Source organism: Nuphar pumila, chromosome 4 (genome assembly GCF_984573655.1).
Source record: "Nuphar pumila chromosome 4, dmNupPumi1.hap1.1, whole genome shotgun sequence".
NCBI lineage: Eukaryota > Viridiplantae > Streptophyta > Magnoliopsida > Nymphaeales > Nymphaeaceae > Nuphar > Nuphar pumila.
The window spans coordinates 146,193,539-146,212,974 of record NC_143252.1 but is presented as its reverse complement, the minus strand read 5'-3'; the positions used below and the strand labels follow the sequence as shown (position 1 = coordinate 146,212,974).

At 37.0% G+C, this 19,436-nt stretch overlaps 1 protein-coding gene across 2 annotated transcripts in view; it reads left to right on the top strand.

Moving 5' to 3' along the window:
• The window catches only part of LOC149841546 (pesticidal crystal cry8Ba protein), a 66,351-nt gene that overhangs the window by 33,132 nt on the left and 13,783 nt on the right, over positions 1-19,436 (top strand). For both annotated transcript variants that reach the window (XM_090003900.1, XM_090003901.1), the window contains exons 12-15: positions 16,379-16,542; positions 16,721-16,838; positions 17,031-17,255; positions 17,342-17,532. In XM_090003900.1, coding sequence (XP_089860026.1) covers positions 16,379-16,542; positions 16,721-16,838; positions 17,031-17,255; positions 17,342-17,532 — 698 coding nt within the window. The remainder of the gene's footprint in view (positions 1-16,378; positions 16,543-16,720; positions 16,839-17,030; positions 17,256-17,341; positions 17,533-19,436) is intronic.

The following is a 19,436-nucleotide window of genomic DNA, read 5'->3' as shown; positions in this document are numbered from 1 at the left end:
AAAAAGGAAAATAAAAAAATAAAAAAGACTATAATGCCCCTATTGGACAAAATTACAAGAATACCCTTATCGGGTATGATTGAATATATATATATATATTTATATATATATTGATTACATGTATTTTAACACCCTCCCTCAAGCTTTACGAGGATATAACCGAAAACTTGTTGAGAAGGAATATAAAATGAGGAGCAACAAGGGCTTTAGTGAAGAAGTCCGCCAACTGGTACTCGGATGTAACGTAAGGTAGTGCTATGGTTCGTCTTAGATATTCATTACGAACGTAGTGGCAGTCCATCTCGATGTGTTTAGTATGCTCATGGAAGGTGTGATTACTTGCGATATAGATTGCGCTTTTGTTGTCATAACACATCTTCGAAGGAGTAAAGATGACTATACCCATATCACTGAGGAAACTTCTAAGCCACACAAGCTCCATGGTTGTAGTGGTCATTGCACGATACTCCGCTTCTGTTGAGGACAATGATACTTTGTGCTGCTTCTTGCATCTCCAAGAAATCATAGTCACCTAAGAAAACACAAAAACCAATAGTTGAGACTCTATCATTGGGATTTTCTCTCCAATCAGCATCAATATAAGCAATTAAATCAAGTGATGACGAAGAGGAAACAAAAACTCCCTTAGTTATGGTGTTTTTGATGTATCTGACTATCCTTAAGGCTGCACTCATGTGCACAGTTGTAGGTGCATGTTGAAACTAACTAACTGAGTGAACTGCATGAGCTATGTCTGGCCGAATGATGGATAAGTAGGTCAGAGACCCAACAAGTTGGCGGTAGGGAGTAGGATCCTTGAGGAGTGTTCCATCTTCCAACCTTAACTTTGCATTGATAACTTTAGGGGTTTCAGTCTTCTTATCATCGGAGATGCCAGACTTGGAACAAATGTCAGCAACAAGTTTCATCTGAGAGAGAATGTACCATTGGGGAGAGTATGCTACTTCAATTCTTAAAAAATATCTTAAGAAACCAAGGTCAGACATGTCAAAATTCTCTTTTAAAACTTTCTTAATATCATTGATTCCTTGCTCATCACTTCCAGTGATGATCATATCATCAACATAAATTAGTAGAATAACTACTGAAGACCCTGCACTTTTCACAAACAAAGCAGTGTCGGTATAGCATGAGCGAAAATTCAAACTTGTCATTACATTGCTAAATCTATCATGCCAAGCCTTTGGAGCTTGCCTTAAACCATATAATGCCTTTTTAAGTTTGAGAATTTTATTTTCACCAATACATACTCCTGTTGGAGGATCCATGTAAACCTCTTCATTTAATTTACCATTTAGGAATGTATTCTTAATATCTAATAGATAAATATGCCATTTTTTAATTGACGCAACCGCAATAAGAGTCCTAACACTAGTCATCCTAGCTACGGGAGCGAAGGTTTCTTCATAGTATATATCGTATTCTTGAGCGTATCCTTTTGCTACCAATCGGGCTTTATAGCGTTCTAATGATCCATCACTTTTAGTTTTAATTTTGAAGACCCATTTGCGTCTAATAGATCTCTTTTTAGTGGGTAATGAGGTTATTTTCCAAGTATTTGCCTTTTCAAGGGTACTAAGTTCTAAGTTCGTGGCTTCAACCCACTAGGGAATGTTTTTGGCTTCATTATAATGTGAAGTTCATGAAAAAAGTGTAACGCAATTAGACACACTCTATACCTTGGTGTTAGAGACTTATAGGAAACAAACCTATTAGGAGGATTGGAGATTCAGCAGGATCTCCTTAAAGAGGTTTCTTCTATGTTGGAACCTTGAGGGTATTTTTCTAAGGCACTCATGGGAACTTGTTGACCACGCCTAACATAGGTTTGGATGGGTCTATCACTTTCATTTTCAACATTGTTAAGAGGAATATCCTCTAGATCATTCAATAAATCATTAGAGATTTCCTTTTCTTGAGGAGTCACATCTTCTTGAGAGAGAAGATCAAATAAAAAAGCATATTCGCTTTCGTCAATATCTTTAATTTTCTTAAAACCATTTTCATTTTCTAAAAAGGTTACATCTTTAGATACATATAGTTTGTTATTTTTAAGGTCGAAGCATCTAAAACCCTTTTGATTTTCTCCATATCCTAAGAAAACACATTCAATAGCTTTAGGAGATAATTTATCTCTTTTGTGTGCAAGGACAAAACATTTACACCCAAAAGTTCTTAATCTATTGAAATCGGGTGTTCTTTCAAATAATTTTTCATATGGAGATGTATTTTGTAAGGATGAAGATATCATTCTATTTATCAAATAAGTTGAAGTTAAAGCGACTTTGGCCCAAAAACTGTTTAAAATTTCTTTGGAAATAAGAAGTGTCCTAGTGGTTTCCAAAATGTGTCTATGCTTTCTTTCGGTTAGACCATTTTGTTGAGGAGTCCTAGGACATGATCTTTGATGACAAATTCCATTTGTTTCCAAATAATTTTGAAATTCATTTGATAGATACTCTCCACCCGAATCGGATCTAAGAGTAGAGATATTACTTGAAAATTGATTTTTGACTATCATATGAAATTTCTTGAAGAAGCCAAAGACTTCGGATTTTAAATTTTGAAAATAGATTCACACATATCTAGTGTAGTCATCAATGAAAGTAACATAATAGGAGTATCCTCATTTCTATATGACCGGAGAAGGGCCCCAAACGTTCGAATGGACTAACTCAAAAGGTCTTTTGGATACAAAAGTTCTATTTGGAAAATAAGTGGATTTCATTTTTCCAAAAATACAATCCTTGCAAACAAAATGTTTCTCATTACAAAATTTCTTTCCAAAAGGAAATGAGTACATTTTTGAGAAACTTGGATATCCAAGTCTTTGGTGCCAAGTTTCAATATTTTTATCTTGCACATGATTACAAAAAGAGTTAGTGGGAAGTTTCAAGTTGCTCATGTAATAGAGATCTCCCCTCCTATGGCCTTGCCCAATCTGCTTCCCAGACTGGAGATCCTGTATAGAGCAATCTTTAATTGAGAAGGAGATTTCACATTCATGATTACATATTTTTTGAAACAGAAAGGAGATTTAAATTAAGTTGAGGTACCACTCTTACGTTTGGCACAAAGAAATCTTTGGAAAAATTTAAAGTTCCAAAACTTTTTACTTGTAAAGATCTACCATCGGCAGTTGAAACATAAGAGTTTTTAGAGTTATTACACAAATCGGAAAGCCCATTTTCAAGAGGGGTCATATGAAAGGAAGCTCCAGAATCAAGAATCCAAGAAGACATACCTGAATGAGAAGAAGCTTTGGCGGCACCCGAAGTTGATGGCGATTTGATTAGAATTTGAAGTGCTTCCGATAGTTGAGCAAGAGAGAAGGACTCCTTCCCTTTAATAGTAGTCTCCTCCTTTTGAGTAATTTCTTCAACGGAGGCAACCTTACTTTTTGGTGCTTCATTTAGCTTAGGGTAATTAGGTCTTATATTGCACAATTATTGGCAATGATGACAAATGGCTTTCCTATAGTTGCCATTATAGTTATTTTGCCTCCCAAAGTGTGGAGGCTTATAGGCTTTCACATGATTTCTGGGTTTAGACACGGCCAAAACTTCATCTCCTCCCTTAATCATGCCAAGACGAGTTCTTTCTTGGCATATTTCGGCTATGGCATCTTCCAAAGGAAGAGGCTTAGATCTATGAAGTAGGGAAGATCTAACTTGTTCATATTCGGGCCTAAGCCCATGTAGAAATTGGAAAAAATATTCTTTTTCCTTTTGTTCTCTTCTTAGTTCCACATCTTCACTAGAAACCCACTTTGGTTCTAGTAGAGATAGCTCATCCCATAAGTGTCCAAGGGTGCTAAAGTAATCTCTTACACTTATTTTTCCTTGCTTAATAGTCCAGATTTTTTCTTGTATAAAGAATTGACGAGCAAGGTCTTTTTTAGTATACATATCTTTCATAAAGAACCATGCTTCATTTGCCATCCGAAATTTAGCAATGTTGGCGCAAATTTTAAGCTCCACATTGTTCATGAACCAAGTAAGAATTTTTGCATGCTTGCTTTCCCAATCTTCGACTTTAGATTGGTGATCTTTAATGGCCTTCATGCAGGCATTTCCTTTAAGCGCTTTTTCTTGATCACCATCCATCTTGGTGAGTTGGAGTTGCGGTTCTGGAATAGTGCCCATGACGTATCCCCAAAGCTTTTTACCCTTGAGGTTGTTCTCCGTAGCGGTGACCCACATCATGTAGTTGGAACCATTAAGTTTGAAGGAGAGATCAATCTTTTGTTCTCCTTCCATTTTAAACTCAAGAAGACAAACGAAGAAAGAGAAATAAAAAATGAAAAATATAACTAGTCAACTAGCTATAATCAAGAATCAAGAGCATACACTTGGCTCTGGTACTATGTAAGAAAATATGCGAAAATAAAAACAATGTCCTACAATGGACATTCACATATAGAAAGAAAAGAACAAGTCCAAAAAGAACATACACAAAAGCCAACAATGACTTGCAAACATAAATTCTTGTAAATGCAAGAAAGGGCTTCAAAAAGCCAATGCTTTACAAAGGGGGAGACCCCACTTATTTATAGGCAAGGAAGAGTGAGAGAGAGGGAGAAAAGTAAGAGAAAGAGACCACATTGGGAGGCCCAACAAGGTATCGTTGGGCTCCCAACGGTCACAATTGTGACCGTTGGGGGCCCAAGGACTCCTAGTTGGGATCCCCAGTGTGAATGCATTAAATGCATTTTAGGAAAAAGAAAACAAAAAAATAAGTGAAAGAAAAAGGATAATAAAAAAAACAAAAATAAAAAAGACTACAATGCCCCTATTGGGCAGAATTAGAGGAATACTCTTATCGAGTATGATTGAATATATACATATATATATTTATATATATATTGATTACATGTTTTTTAACAATAACTTGTCTATGTATTTGTCAGTTAGCAGAACAAAGCATACACAGCCAAACACCTTCAACATATCATAATTTGAAGCTTTTCTATACAGTTTTTTATAAAGAAATATGCCTTTAAGTACTCAGAAAGTATATGATTTATCTGATAAATACTCAATTGAACTGCATCTACCCAAAATACTTTGTGTACTTCACCAAACAGAAGAGCTCTTGTTGTTTTCAAGATATGCCTGTTTTTTCTCTTATATACACCATTTTGCTCAGGAGTGTAACTACTAGACTTTTGGTGAACAACTCCTCTCTTTTGCAGGAATCTTTTAAACATGTAACTAATGTATTCACCACTAGAGTCAGTACGTAGAGTTTTAATCTTAGCTGCAAATTGATTCTCGACCATGCCACAAAAACTCTTCAACAACAACAACAACAACTACGCCTTCATCCCAAAACAATTGGGGTCGGCGATATGAACCAACAAAGAAAATCATTATGGGTCTTCCACATGAATCATTCTCCTCCATTCATTTCTATCCAATGCCATGTCCTCGGTGAGGTTCAAAGCATTCATATCCTTTCTTATCACCTCCATCCATGTCTTCCTAGGCCTACCCCGACCTCTTTTAACTAATATATTTTCCCATTTCTCCATCCTTCTAACTGGAGCATCATTAGGCCTTCGTCGAATATGTCCAAACCACCGTAAATGATTCTCTGTCATCTTATTTTCAATGGGTGCAACGCCTACCTTCTTACGTATCTCCTCGTTCCGAATCTTATCTTTTATTGTATTTCCACACATCCATCTCAGCATACGCATCTCAGCTACACTCATTTTTTGAATATGATGTCTCTTGGTAGCCCAACATTCCGTACTATATAGTAAAGCGGGCCTAATAGTCGTCCTATAAAACTTTCCCTTCAACCGCAATGGCATTCTACGATCGCACAACACTCCAGTTGCACTCTTCCATTTCATCCACCCAACCTTTATCCTATGATTTACATCTCCATCAATTTCTCCATACTTTTGAATGATAGATCCCAAATATTTGAAAGAATCATCCACCGGTATTTCGTGCTCACCAAGCTTCACTACACTCCCATCACTACTTCGTTGCTTACTAAATCGACATTCCATGTATTCTGTCTTACTCTTACTCAACTTAAAACCTCTTGCTTCCAATGTCTGTCTCCATAATTCTAACTTAGCATTAACCCCAGCTCTAGACTCATCAATCAAAACAATATCATCAGCAAACGACATACACCACGGCACATTTTCTTGAATTGATCTCGTAAGCTATAGCAAATAGGAAAGGGCTTAAAGCAGATCCTTGATGTAACCCAACCGTTATAGGAAAATTGGTTGTCACCCCTCCGCAAGTGCGGACATTGGTTACTACTCCTTCATACATATCTTTAATTATACTAATGTACTTGAGAGAAACACCTTTCTTCATCATTGTCCACTAGAGAACGTCCCTAGGTACTCTATCGTAAGCCTTCTCCAAATCAATAAAAACCATATGCAAATCTTTGTTTCTCTCTCTATTTCTCTCAATAAGTTGTCTAAGAAGATGTATAGCTTCCATAGTTGATCTTCCAGGCATAAAACCAAATTGATTCTTCGATATCATGACAATCTTTCTCAACCTAGACTCAATCACCCTCTCCCAAAGTTTCATAGTATGACTCATGAGTTTTATACCACGATAGTTTGTGCAATCTTGTATATCACCCTTATTCTTATATAGAGGCACCAAAGTACTCTTTCTCCACTCATTAGGCATCTTATTTGTCCGCCAAATCTTGTTAAAATGATTTGTCAACCATTCTAAACCTTTCTCTCCCAAGCATTTCCAAGCCTCGATAGGTATACCATCTGGGCCAACTGCCCTTCTTGATTTCATTTTCTTCAAAGCCTCTGCAATTTCTTTCTTTTGAATCTTGCGCATGAAGTCACGATTCATCTCATGAAAAGGAATTGAAAAGTCTCCAAGATCCTGAGCATGACTTTCATTAAATAGCTTATCAAAATAATCTTTCCATCTCTCCTTAATCTCCTCATTTTTGACTAAAACCCTTTGCGTTTCATCTTTGATACATCTAACCATACCCACAAAAACTCTTAAATTTTTTAAAAAGATCACTTTTATTTTTCATAAAGTATATTCAAGTAAATCTTTACAATCATCTATGAAAGTCACAAAATAGGATGGTCTTCCTTTTGACACAACAAAAGAATGACCTCATACAATTGAATGAACCAAATCAAAAGGACTTTCTGATTCCCTATCACTAGACATAAATAGCAGAGCATGACTCTTCGCCAATGTACAACTCACACAATTTTTAACATGATTTGACACAACTAGCTTGGATTTTCTAAAACTTCCTGAGGACACTAAACTTTGCAACCTAGGACTGGAGATGTGCTGAACCTGATGCTGGATCTCCTGTTGAACCTGCTCTAGTCTCTAAAGCTTCCCTCTACCCATCACTTCATTGATGCTGAACCACTTGACTGCTCATCCTTGGGCATTACACCCTCACTCTCAGTTGAATATGCATATGCACCACCTTTCTTGCTCTTGCGAATGGGGCATTAATTCTTCATATGACCAAAACCCTTACAATAGTGACATTGAACCGAACTAAGGTCACCTGTTCCTCCAAATCCAATCTCCCCTCGTCCTCTAGTCCTACTACCTCCTCTTCCACCCATCTGTCTAGATCTGTGTTGTGAAAAGCGTTGAGGCGTAGCGAGGCGCTCTACCAAAAACCGAGGCGAGGCGTAACCCTCGAGGCGTAAAGCGTAAGCCTCAAATTTTTTTTTGAAAACTTTAAAAAAAATATAAAAAAATATCTAAAACTATAAATAAATAAAGAAATACTTTGTTGATGAAATAACAACCAATAAGAAATAGAAAAGCTCAAATAAGTATTAAAAAATATGAGATTAACATATAAAAGTAACTAAAAACTGATTATATAACTGAAAAATATATGAGAATAACCAAAAAAGTTAAAATTTACTAAGAAACTGATTACATAACTGAAATAACTGGAAAATATATGAGATTATTTTAAAAAATATGAGATTAACATATAAAAGTAACTAAAAAAATTATTACATAACTGAAAAATATATGAGATTAACCAACAAAAGATAAAATATACTAAGAAACCGATTACATAACTAGAAAATATATGAGATTAACCAAAAAAGTTAAAATATACTAAGAAACTGATTATATAACTGAAATAATTGGAAAGTATATAAGATTAATCTATAAAAGTTAAAATATATGAGATTATTCTAAAAAATGTGAGATTAACATACAAAAGTAACAAAAAACTGCTGGAAAATATATGAGAGTAACCAACAAAAGTTAAAATATACTAAGAAACTGATTACATAACTGGAAAATATATGAAATTATCCTACAAAAGTTAAAATATATGAGATTATTCTAAAAAATATGAGATTAACATATAAAATTAACTAAAAAAATGATTACATAACAGAAAATATATGAGATTAACCAACAAAAGTTAAAATATATTAAAAAACTAATTACATGACTTAAATAACTGAAAAACATACGAGATTAACTAACAAAAGTTAAAATAACTGGAAAACATATGAGATTAACCTACAAAAACTTTGTTGATGTATTGTAAATATATATATATATATATATATATATATATATATATATATATATATATATATATATATAACTGGAAGCTGATTGGTGTCTTGAGGAGGTTTCAGAATCAATGTGGAATAAGATAGCGGGTGGCATGAGAAAGGTAGCTAAGAAGATATTGGGTGAGTCTAAAGGCGGTACACCGCTAGGTGAGGATACATCGTGGTGGAACGAGGATGTCAAATTAGCTATTAAGGTTAAAAGAAAGTGTTATAGAAATCTAAGTAAGAGTCGTGATAATGAGATTTTGGAGAAGTATATGATAGCAAATAAGGAAGCTAAAAAAGTAGTTCGGAACGCGAGGGATAAGGTATATAAGGAGGTTTATGACAAGTTGGATAACAAAGAAGGCGAGAAGGATATTTATAGGCTTGCAAAGATGAGAGATAGGAAATCGAGGGATCTGGGTATGGTTAGATGTATCAAAAATGAAATGCAAAGGGTTTTAGTCAAAGATGAAGAGATTAAGGAGAGATGGAGAGATTATTTTGATATGCTATTTAATGAAAGTCATGCTCAAGATCTGGGAGACTTCTCCATTCCTTTTCATGAGATGAATCGTGACTTCATGCGCAAGATTCAAAAGAAAGAAATTGCAAAGACTTTGAAGAAAATGAAATCAAGAAGGGCAGTTGGCCCAGATGGTATACCTATCGAGACTTGGAAATGCTTGGGAGAGAAAGGTTTAGAATGATTGACAAATCATTTTAACAAGATTTGGCGGACAAATAAGATGCCTAATGAGTGGAGGAAGAGTACTTTGGTGACTCTATATAAGAATAAAGGTGATATACAAGATTGCACAAACTATCGTGGTATAAAACTCATGAGTCATACTATGAAACTTTGGGAGAGGGTGATTGAGTCTAGGTTGAGGAAGGTTGTCATGATATCGGAGAATCAATTTGGTTTTATGCCTGGTAGATCAACTATGGAAGCTATACATCTTCTTAGACAACTTATTGAGAGAAATAGAGAGAGAAACAAAGATTTGCATATGGTTTTTATTGATTTGGAGAAGGCATACGATAGAGTACCTAGGGACGTTCTCTGGTGGACAATGATGAAGAAAGGTGTTTCTCTCATGTACATTAGTATAATTAAGGATATGTATGAAGGAGTAGTAACCAATGTCCACACTTGTGGAGGGGTGACAACCAATTTTCCTATAACGGTTGGGTTACATCAAGGATCTGCTTTAAGCCCTTTCCTATTTGCTATAGCTTACGAGATCAATTCAAGAAAATGTGCCGTGGTGTATGTTGTTTGCTGATGATATTGTTTTGATTGAGGAGTCTAGAGCTGGGGTTAATGCTAAGTTAGAATTATGGAGACAGACATTGGAAGAGTAAGACAGAATACATGGAATGTCGGTTTAGTAAGCAATGAAGTAGTGATGGGAATGTAGTGAAGCTTGGTGAGCAAGAAATACCGGTGGATGATTGTTTCAAATATTTGGGATCTATCATTCAAAAGTATGGAGAAATTGATGGAGATGTAAATCATAGGATAAAGGTTGGGTGGATGAAATGGAAAAGTGCAACTGGAGTGTTGTGCGATCGTAGAATGCCATTGCGGTTGAAAGAAAAGTTTTATAGGACGACTATTAGGCCCGTTTTACTATATGGTATAGAATGTTGGGCTGCCAAGAGACATCATATTCAAAAAATGAGTGTAGCTGAGATGCGTTTGCTGAGATGGATGTGTGGAAATACAATAAAAGATAAGATTCAGAATGAGGAGATACGTAAGAAGGTAGGCGTTGCACCCATTGAAAATAAGATGAGAGAGAATCGTTTACGGTGGTTTGGACCATGGTTGCCAGTTGAGGAAGCGATACGGGAAGCGGGAGCGGGAAGCGAGGCACTTTCAAAATTTTAGGAAGCGGGGAAGCGTGGGACCACTTAGGAGCGATTCGGGAAGTGTCTCGGAAGCGACCTAGGAAGCGTCTCGGAAGCGACGGGGAAGCGAAAAAATAAAAATAAAAAATAAAAAATACAAAAAATTTAAAAACAGGGGAAGCAAGGGGGAAGCGTGATGGGAAGCGCGCTTCCCATTAAAGGGAAGCGCGCCCCCCGTTAAAGGGAAGCGCGCTTCCCAAAAAAGGGGGACACTTCCCCCCACGCTTCGAAAGCGCGACGTTTCGCGCTTCCGAAGCGCGCTTCCCCTTTTAGCTAGGCGCTTCCGGTAACCCTGGTTTGGACATATTCGGCGAAGGCCTAATGATGCTCCAGTTAGAAGGATGGTGAAATGGGAAAATATATTAGTTAAAAGAGGTCGGGGTAGGCCTAGGAAGACATGGATGAAGGTGATAGGAAATGATATGAATGCTTTGAACCTCACCGAGGACATGGCATTGGATAGAAATGATTGGAGGAGAAGGATTCATGTGGAAGACCCAAAATGATTTTCTTTTTTGGTTCATATCGCCGACCCCAATTGTTTTGGGATGAAGGCATAGTTGTTGTTGTTGTATATATATATATATATATATATATATATATATATATATATATATATATATATTGTGCCTCAGGCTTGCGCCTTAAGGCACAGAGGGCTGCGCCTCAAGGCAAGGCATGCCTTTTGCGCCTCAAGGCGCATTTTTTATAACACTGGTCTAGATACAACCATGACATTATCCCCAGAAGAGAATGATCCAAGAGACTTTATCTTAGTTTCTTCCGCAATTAACTGAGCAATGACTTGGGTCACAGATGTTAAGTGAGAATGATGCAAGATGGCACTCCTTGTTCCATCAAATTCTGGTCTAAGAGCTATGAAAAACTCAATAACTTTGTTTGTCTCCCTATGCTGATCAAGAAGCCCCAAATAAGTTTGACATGAAGTGCAACACACATTTTGTGCACTTCTAACATTTCTTCTGCCCCTCCATCAGTGCAAGAGCATCCCAGCTTCTCTACATTTCAGAATAAAGTTCTTAAATAGACTTGCTTCTTTGGCGCATATTTTTCTAACTATTGAGTGAGTTGATAATGTCTTGCCCAGTTCTCTTGTCTATAGACTTGCTTGAGATATGTCCAAGCTTCGTTTGCCTCATGAAATTTTGAAATGTTCATGACAAATCTCGGTTCCACGAACCCAAGAATCCAATCCTTGACTCTCGCATTGTTCATGACCCATTCCTCTATAGACTTATCAAAACTCTCATAAAAAACTTTAGGTTTTGCTTTTGAACCATCCAAATCAAGGTTGCCAGACTAGGAAGCAAAAGTGGGAAACAATACGGGAAGCGGAAGCGAGAAGCGATGTATTTTAAAATGTGTAGGAAGCGGGAAGCGAGGAATATTAAAAAAGAAATATAAGAATTGAATGAGAATCAAAATGAAACACAAATAAAAACTAAAATAAAGTGACTAATATTAAATTTCATGATTTTTTTAGTGTAAGAATTAAAATTTTAACAAAATCTAAAAATGATGACTACCAATTTAAAGAAAACACATGAATGTAAGTGAGAAGAGTGAGAAAAAACACAAAAAAACATGAAAAGTTGAGTAGGAGAACATATAAGAAGAATAGATGAAGCATGTGGAAAGCATAGGAGAAACGTGGGGGAATCGAGGTTCTCATCAAGTTTCGGAAGCGTGGAGTATCATGCTTCCGAAGCGAGTTTCTGAGGAGCGAGCTTCCCACCTATCTAAGAAGCTTCAGGTAACTCTGATCCAAATAGCCTCCCAATACTTTTTCAACAACCATTGCTTCCAAAAAATCAGCTCAATACGCATAGTTTGTCCAATTTAACTTGACTGGGATAATTTGAATCCCTTTGTTTTCCATGATACCACCCATAATGAATATTACCAAAAATAGAGGGGATTAAGCTTACCAAAATACAACAAGCGGCACTTTAAGAGTCAAATGGAAGACACAAGGCACAAATGAAAACCACGCTATGCTCTTTATATCTAAGAAATACTGAATCCACACAAAACACAGCACAAACACAGCACAAACACACCAAATAAGAGCAGTCGACACTTCTAAAATCCTGAAAATAGCTTACCGCCTATGTCACATGGGTGCGGGTGCGGGCGCGGGTGCGGGTGCGGGTGCGGGGATTCGACACTTCCAAAAAACCCAGGTGCGGGGGTGCGGCAGGGGCAAAAATGTAAAATATATATATATATATATATATATATATATATATATATATATATATATATATATATATATATATATATATATATATAAAGGGGGTCAGCTGCTGTCAGCAGCTGACAGACAGCTGCTGTCTGTCAGCAGCTGACCATTACTTTTTTTTAAAAAAATTTTGCAGCACATTTGGGCAATTTTTTTTTTTTTAAAAAATCCAAAACAAGAATGAACCTAAATGATCCTGGGTGCGGTCAACGCACCCAGGATAGGGTTGACCGCACCCGGTGCCGCACCCGCACACGCACCCGCGTTGAGTCGCGTCGACGCGGGTGCGGCACCCTGCTAGCCGAATCCCTGTGACATAGCTTACCGCAATCTATGGATGCCCCAACTCTTGTTTAATTCTTCTCCAAACCCCCAAACGACTGACCCAACCACTTTTTCCAAGCTTCTATGTCAAAATCTACCTGAATAGAGTTGATTTGGACTTCCAAAAACCAAAAACTGAGTCAGATTCAACGTTTTTCTCAAATCTGGACTGAAACTTCCAAGAAACCCAGAAAATCTTGGAAAATTTCCAAAAAATCCAAAACAAGTCCAAATTCAATGGGGTTTGATTGGTAGAACTTTTAAAATCAAACCCTAGCAAGTGAAGAAACCAAACTAACCAAAACTGGTCTGAATAGACCAGTCGTTCCTTCAAGGATGACGTCAGCTGACGTCGGACTGTACCGAGTTCTCCTCCTTCCAGGTTCAAATCCTCATCTTCCCTGCACACTCTAGCTCTGATACCATGTTAGAAATTAAAGGAGATAAGAGGGAGAGAGGTTAGGGTTAGAGGAGGCTCAACTTAAAGGCGATAACAAAAGTTCTTCTCATTCATTATCGTGAGTGAGAAGCTTAATACACATAAAGGGTCGACCCCCTTGAAATATCAAAAAGGAAAAAAGGCTGAAAAGACTACTATACCCCATTCTTTATAGGGTATGTACATAATAGCCTAATAAAGTTACTTTACATAATTTTATGCTACACTATATTACATATGTTAGAAAGTATGCAAAAAAGTATAACAAGAATGCTTAATGCATTCATATTGTCCAATGAATGGACAAACACAAACCCACAATGGGGAATATAGAAATAGTCCACTAAGAGACAACACAAGAAGCCTTCAAAGCGGCAACACATAAAAAATATGAACTTTATTGAATGAGTGCTTGAAAAGCCCTATATTACAAGAGGGAGACCCCTCTATTTATAGAGGATGAAAAACAAAAAAGAGAGGGACCACATGGGGCTCCCTTCTAGTCCTTGAGAGCCCCAATGACTAGATGGGTGGGGCCCCATGCAGTCCTTTTACATGATGTAATAAAAGAAAAAATAAAAAAGTAAAAACAATAAAAAAGAAATAAAAGAAAATCCTAAAAATAAAAATGCTACTGGGAAATTACCAAAACACCCCTATCGGGTTTTTGGATGTACAATAAAGAAGAGAGTTCTTGATGAAGTATATAAGTATATATATACATATATGTATATATGTATATACTTGTATACATATATACGAATGTATATATTATATATATATAAGTATATGTATATATATGCATATTTTAACAACATAGACTTTCAATATGGTCTAGGGATGGACCCACGTTGCATAGCTTTAGGTCATTGTCAAGCAAAACTTTTTTGAAAGTATTTTTTTTGTATAAGGTTGAAAAACAAACACTTGCTTGCAAGAATCCACAGCCAGAAGGGCACTATTCTCGTGGGATCAGGTCAGTGGCAGGACCAAAATGGCCCCACCCTTCAACCAAAGCCAAAACTTAAAGAAAAAGAACCATATGGTTTTCATTTGTATACACACACCTGCACATCCATACTGTTAGAGATTCTCGTGTTTTACCCTTCATACCTCTATCTATTCCTATGTGACATAGACCCAAAATAGGAGATTTTTTTACTGCTCCCAACATGTCATATTAATGGTGGTGAATGTGGGTGGCTGACTTGCTCATTATGGCAATTCCTGCATGTCCATTCAGCAGCTCACTCTAATTCACACATGGTCTTCTATGTCACATGGGTGCGGGTGCGGGGATGCGACACTTCCAAAAAACCCGGGTGTGGGGGTGCGGCAAAAAAAAAAAATATATATATATATATATATATGACTTATAACCAGTTTTTTTTGCTGGTGTGTTTGTTTGAAGACTTGTTACCCATGTTCTGCTTGTTGTGTACTTCGGCGCAATGGGACAAAATTGATGAACCGAAAGGATTGACAATCTGATCGACCCAGCCTGCTGTGTTCTGCTGACTGTCATGATTCAATCATGTCTGAAACTCCCTGGTCTTCACGAAAAAAAATATAAGTGAAAGGTTTGATATGGTTTGTTGGAGAGAGAGTCTTCACGAGGCCAACGGCTCCACCGCCACTGCCATGCCACTGCCTAGGGTTCTTCAAATTTCATTTTATATACAGTTGCACACACATCTCCAGTCTGGACTCTGGATGACAGCTAAAAGAAATTTATTGGATTTGACATGTGGAAAAGAGAGGTCTACACCAGGCTACGACTAGAGCACCCATCTCAGATCTCCAGTCTGGACTCTGGATGACAGCTAAAAGAAATTTATTGGATTTGACGTGGAAAAGAGAGGTCTACACCAGGCTACAGCTAGAGCACCCATCTCGTCATGAGAAAAGTGAATACTAATAGCCACCAAGGCTACCACCACCATTATCATTTATTATGGAGAGAGAAAATCCTTGACGAAGAAAGATCTGGATGGTTGAAGGATAAAGACTTCAAAAGGCTCTTGAATTTTGGTTTTAATTTTTGAGGAAGATGGATCATCATTTCCAAGTTAACCAACGCTGCGAATTCATTGTTTGGAGGCCGAAATAGCATGGGATGCCAACAAAGCTCGTCAGATGTTGTGGACACAAGTGCCCCCTTTATAAAACAAGAGCAGCAGCAGCAAGCAGGCATCGACTGTTCCGTCCTTTCATTCTCTAATCACTACCTGCAGGGATCCAACAAGGGGTGGGAAGAGGTGAAGAATATGGAAGTCCTCGTCAGGGAACATGCAACTCTAAAGAGACCGAAGCTATCAAGGCCAAAATCAAAATCAAAATCTAGCAAGGGGAGGGTCCCGCTGTGCGATCAGCTGTTAGCATATATATATATTTTTAAAATTCCGCAGCCCATTTCACAGGGCAAAATTAAAAAAAAAAATCAAAAAATTGGACCAAAATGACCTTGGGTGCGGTCAACGCACCCAGGGTCGGGTTGACCGCACCTGGTGCCGCACCCGCACGCGCACCCGCATCGCGTCGCGTTGATGCAGGTGCGGCATCTGTCTGGCCGAATCCCTGTGACATCGATGGCCTTTGTGATCATATATTTGGTGACTGAGGATAAGAAAGTGAACACAACACTGCTATTTTAGGCTGTTCAAAAAAGTTTTGGAAACAAAAATTATAAATGTTATCCTAGCTTTCTTAATGTTGTCATGTTATGGTTTCTTGTATTGCAAAATTTTGTTTCTAATTCATGGAAATTTTTGTGTGTGTGTGCACATCTTTACATGTTTTAGTTGGCTAATCTTGTGCCTCATTTGTGTTTCAGTGCGGTCCTGTTGCAGAAACTGTGGCATATGACTTGGTTCTGGAAGTTGCTATGAAAGTTCAACATTTTCAGCAAAGGAATTTGTTATTGCATGGTTCATGGAAGTGGCTTTTGGTAGAGTTTGCATCTTACTATGGCGTTTCAGATGCTTACTGCAGATTAAGGTAGCATTGCTTACAAATTTTAGTGGAATGTTTGAAACAATAGCTGCTGCCATTGGCAGCTTGAGTGAAATATGGGTTTTGTTGCATGATTTTTTTTAAATCATGATGGCTGTGGTCTGTTTCTTTCTCTCCTTTTTCTTAGTCATCGTATCCTAGCCTCATAACTCTCAATTTCTAGGTATCTTTCATATGTTATGGACGTCGCAACACCAACTGCCGACTGTCTCATCTTGGTTCATGATCTATTAGTACCTGTTGTGAAGAGTCGCAATGAGAACACTTTAAGCCGTCAAGAGGTGTGTTGATTAATGGTTGTTGGCATTTCTTCCACCGCTATAGCTCTTGTTCCTTTTGATTCTAAGTTGTTGAACATCTTTTCCTATTCTTTGCTTTTGTTCTTTTTTTTTCTCATTCGATTGGTGCTGGACTGCAGTTACTGTTATGTTATGCTTTATGATCCTATAATTTCAATGTTCTTTCTGAATCAGAAACGCATCTTAGGTGAAATTGAAGAGCAAGTTGATCAGATTCTGGCACTGGTCTTTGAAAACTACAAATCACTGGATGAGTCATCACCATCAGGGCTAGTAGATGTCATAAGGCCTGCAACTGGTTTACCAGCACCTGCTTTAGTGCCTGCTGTGAAGCTATATACTCTTCTTCATGATATACTATTGCCAGAAACACAATCATCATTTTGTAGCTATTTTCAGGTAATTGACAAGTTTTCCTGCTTCTGCTATCTGGCAATTAATGATAAAGATATTTACAATTTGCTGCTATCTTCTTCTATGTAAAGGTTGCCACAAAGAAGAGGTCAAGAAGGCACATGGTAGACACAGATGAATACGTTGCAAACAATAGTGAAGGAACATTGACAGATGTTGTGACTCTTTCCACCGCTTATTCCAAAATGAAAGCACTTTGCATTAATATCAGAAATGAAGTTTACACTGACATTGAGATCCACAATCAGCATGTGCTTCCCAGGTGTGGATCCCTTTATATGCTCATCACTCATCAACTTCCTATTTGTGTTCTTCATGCTGTTAGGTCTATACTGGTTTCTACTTTTTTTTTACAAAATTACTATGGTTCTCTCGGAGTTGCCCTCATGTTTTTATTGGTATATATACTTGCCTTGCATAGACCTTGTTATGGGCCAAGATTAGTGCTGGCCTGGCCTACCAGTAGTACATTCCGAGTCTTGCCCAAACTTGCAATTGGCGTACTTTTTTGGATCAACTGAGCTCGTGAGATTCTTCTCAATCCAAAAGGCTTCAGCTTGTTCCAATCTGGAATTTGGCTCAATGTGTTCAACTTTTTTGTGTCTATCAATTGTATCCATGCTCTTGTTTCATGTGAAGAGCGCCACCTTATTTTAATGAAACAAAGAGTGCACAAGAATATGCCACTTAAGGGCTACAAGAGTACAAAAATGTACACAAAAACAAAGCCACACCATTAATGGGAAAATAGAAACAGCCTTAAAGGTGCACACAAAATGCTCTCAATAGAGATAACATGAGTAAAAAATATAAAAATCTTAATCATAAAATGCTTGAGCAAAAGCATAGTACCAGAAGGGGAAAGACCCCCTTTAAATAGGCAATTGGGAGGCTCTTAGAGCCATTGGGATGCTCCCAACGACTCTTTTGGTCATTAACCAAAGAGCCCCCAATCAAGAGTAAAGAAGGAAAAATAATAATAGAAAGAGATTTTTTTTAAAAAGACCAGTCTGTCCCTAATGGATAGCACCTATTACATGTGGGTAACAAGACCAAAATGCCCCTAGAGGGCTTTACCTATTACATATGTTTACACACACACACACACATATATATATATTTATATATACATATATATATATATATATATATATATATATATATATATATTTTAACACTTCTCAAACTTACAGTGTGATCACCGAAAGTTTATTAAGGAGAGAAATGAAACAAGGTGATGAAAGAGCTCTAGTGAAGAAGTTTGTAAGTTTACTCAATAGACCCTCTCAGATATTATTCTCGTACTATAATGACAGTCAATCTCTATGTGCTTTGTTCGCTTATGGAATGTGCGGTTGCTTGCAATGTAGATTGCACTTTTGTTGTCGCAATACATCTTCGATGGTTTGGAGAGGACAATACCCATGTCTCTGAGAATACTTCTTAACCACACAAGCTCTAGGATTATCATAGTCATGGAACAATACTCAGCTTCGGTTAGAGAATCACCTAAAAATACACAAAAATTAGTTGTTGAGAATCTATCATTAGGGTTTTCTCCCGAGTCAGCATCAATGCAAGTTATTAATTCTAAAGATGATGATAAGAAAAACCCTTTAGTTATAAAATTCTTGATGTATCTAACGATCCTTAAAACTGTACTCATATGCATAGTAGTTGGTGCATGTTAAAATTGGCTTGATGAGTGTATTGTATGAGTAATATATGGTCTTGTAATGGACAAGTAGGTGAGAGACCCAATCAATTATTTGTATGGAGTTGGATCTTCGAGTAATGTTCCATCTTCTAGCCTTAGGAGTACCTACCTTGTCATATGAAATTCCTGATTTAACACAAATATTTGCAGCAAGCTTCATTTGAGTCAAAATGTACCCTCTAGGATAGTACGTGACCTCAATACTTAAAAAATATCTCAAATAACCCAAATCAGACATATCACTTTTTTTTGAAAAATAGTTTTTATCTCATCAACTCTTTTTTTTTTTCATTTTTAGTGATTATCATATCATCTACATATAGCATAAGTATAACAATATTAGCACACGTATTCTTAATAAAAAGAGCAATGTCAGCATATCAAGATCGATAACCCAAACTTAACATAACTGTATTAAATCTATCATACCAAGTCTTAGGAGCTTGTTT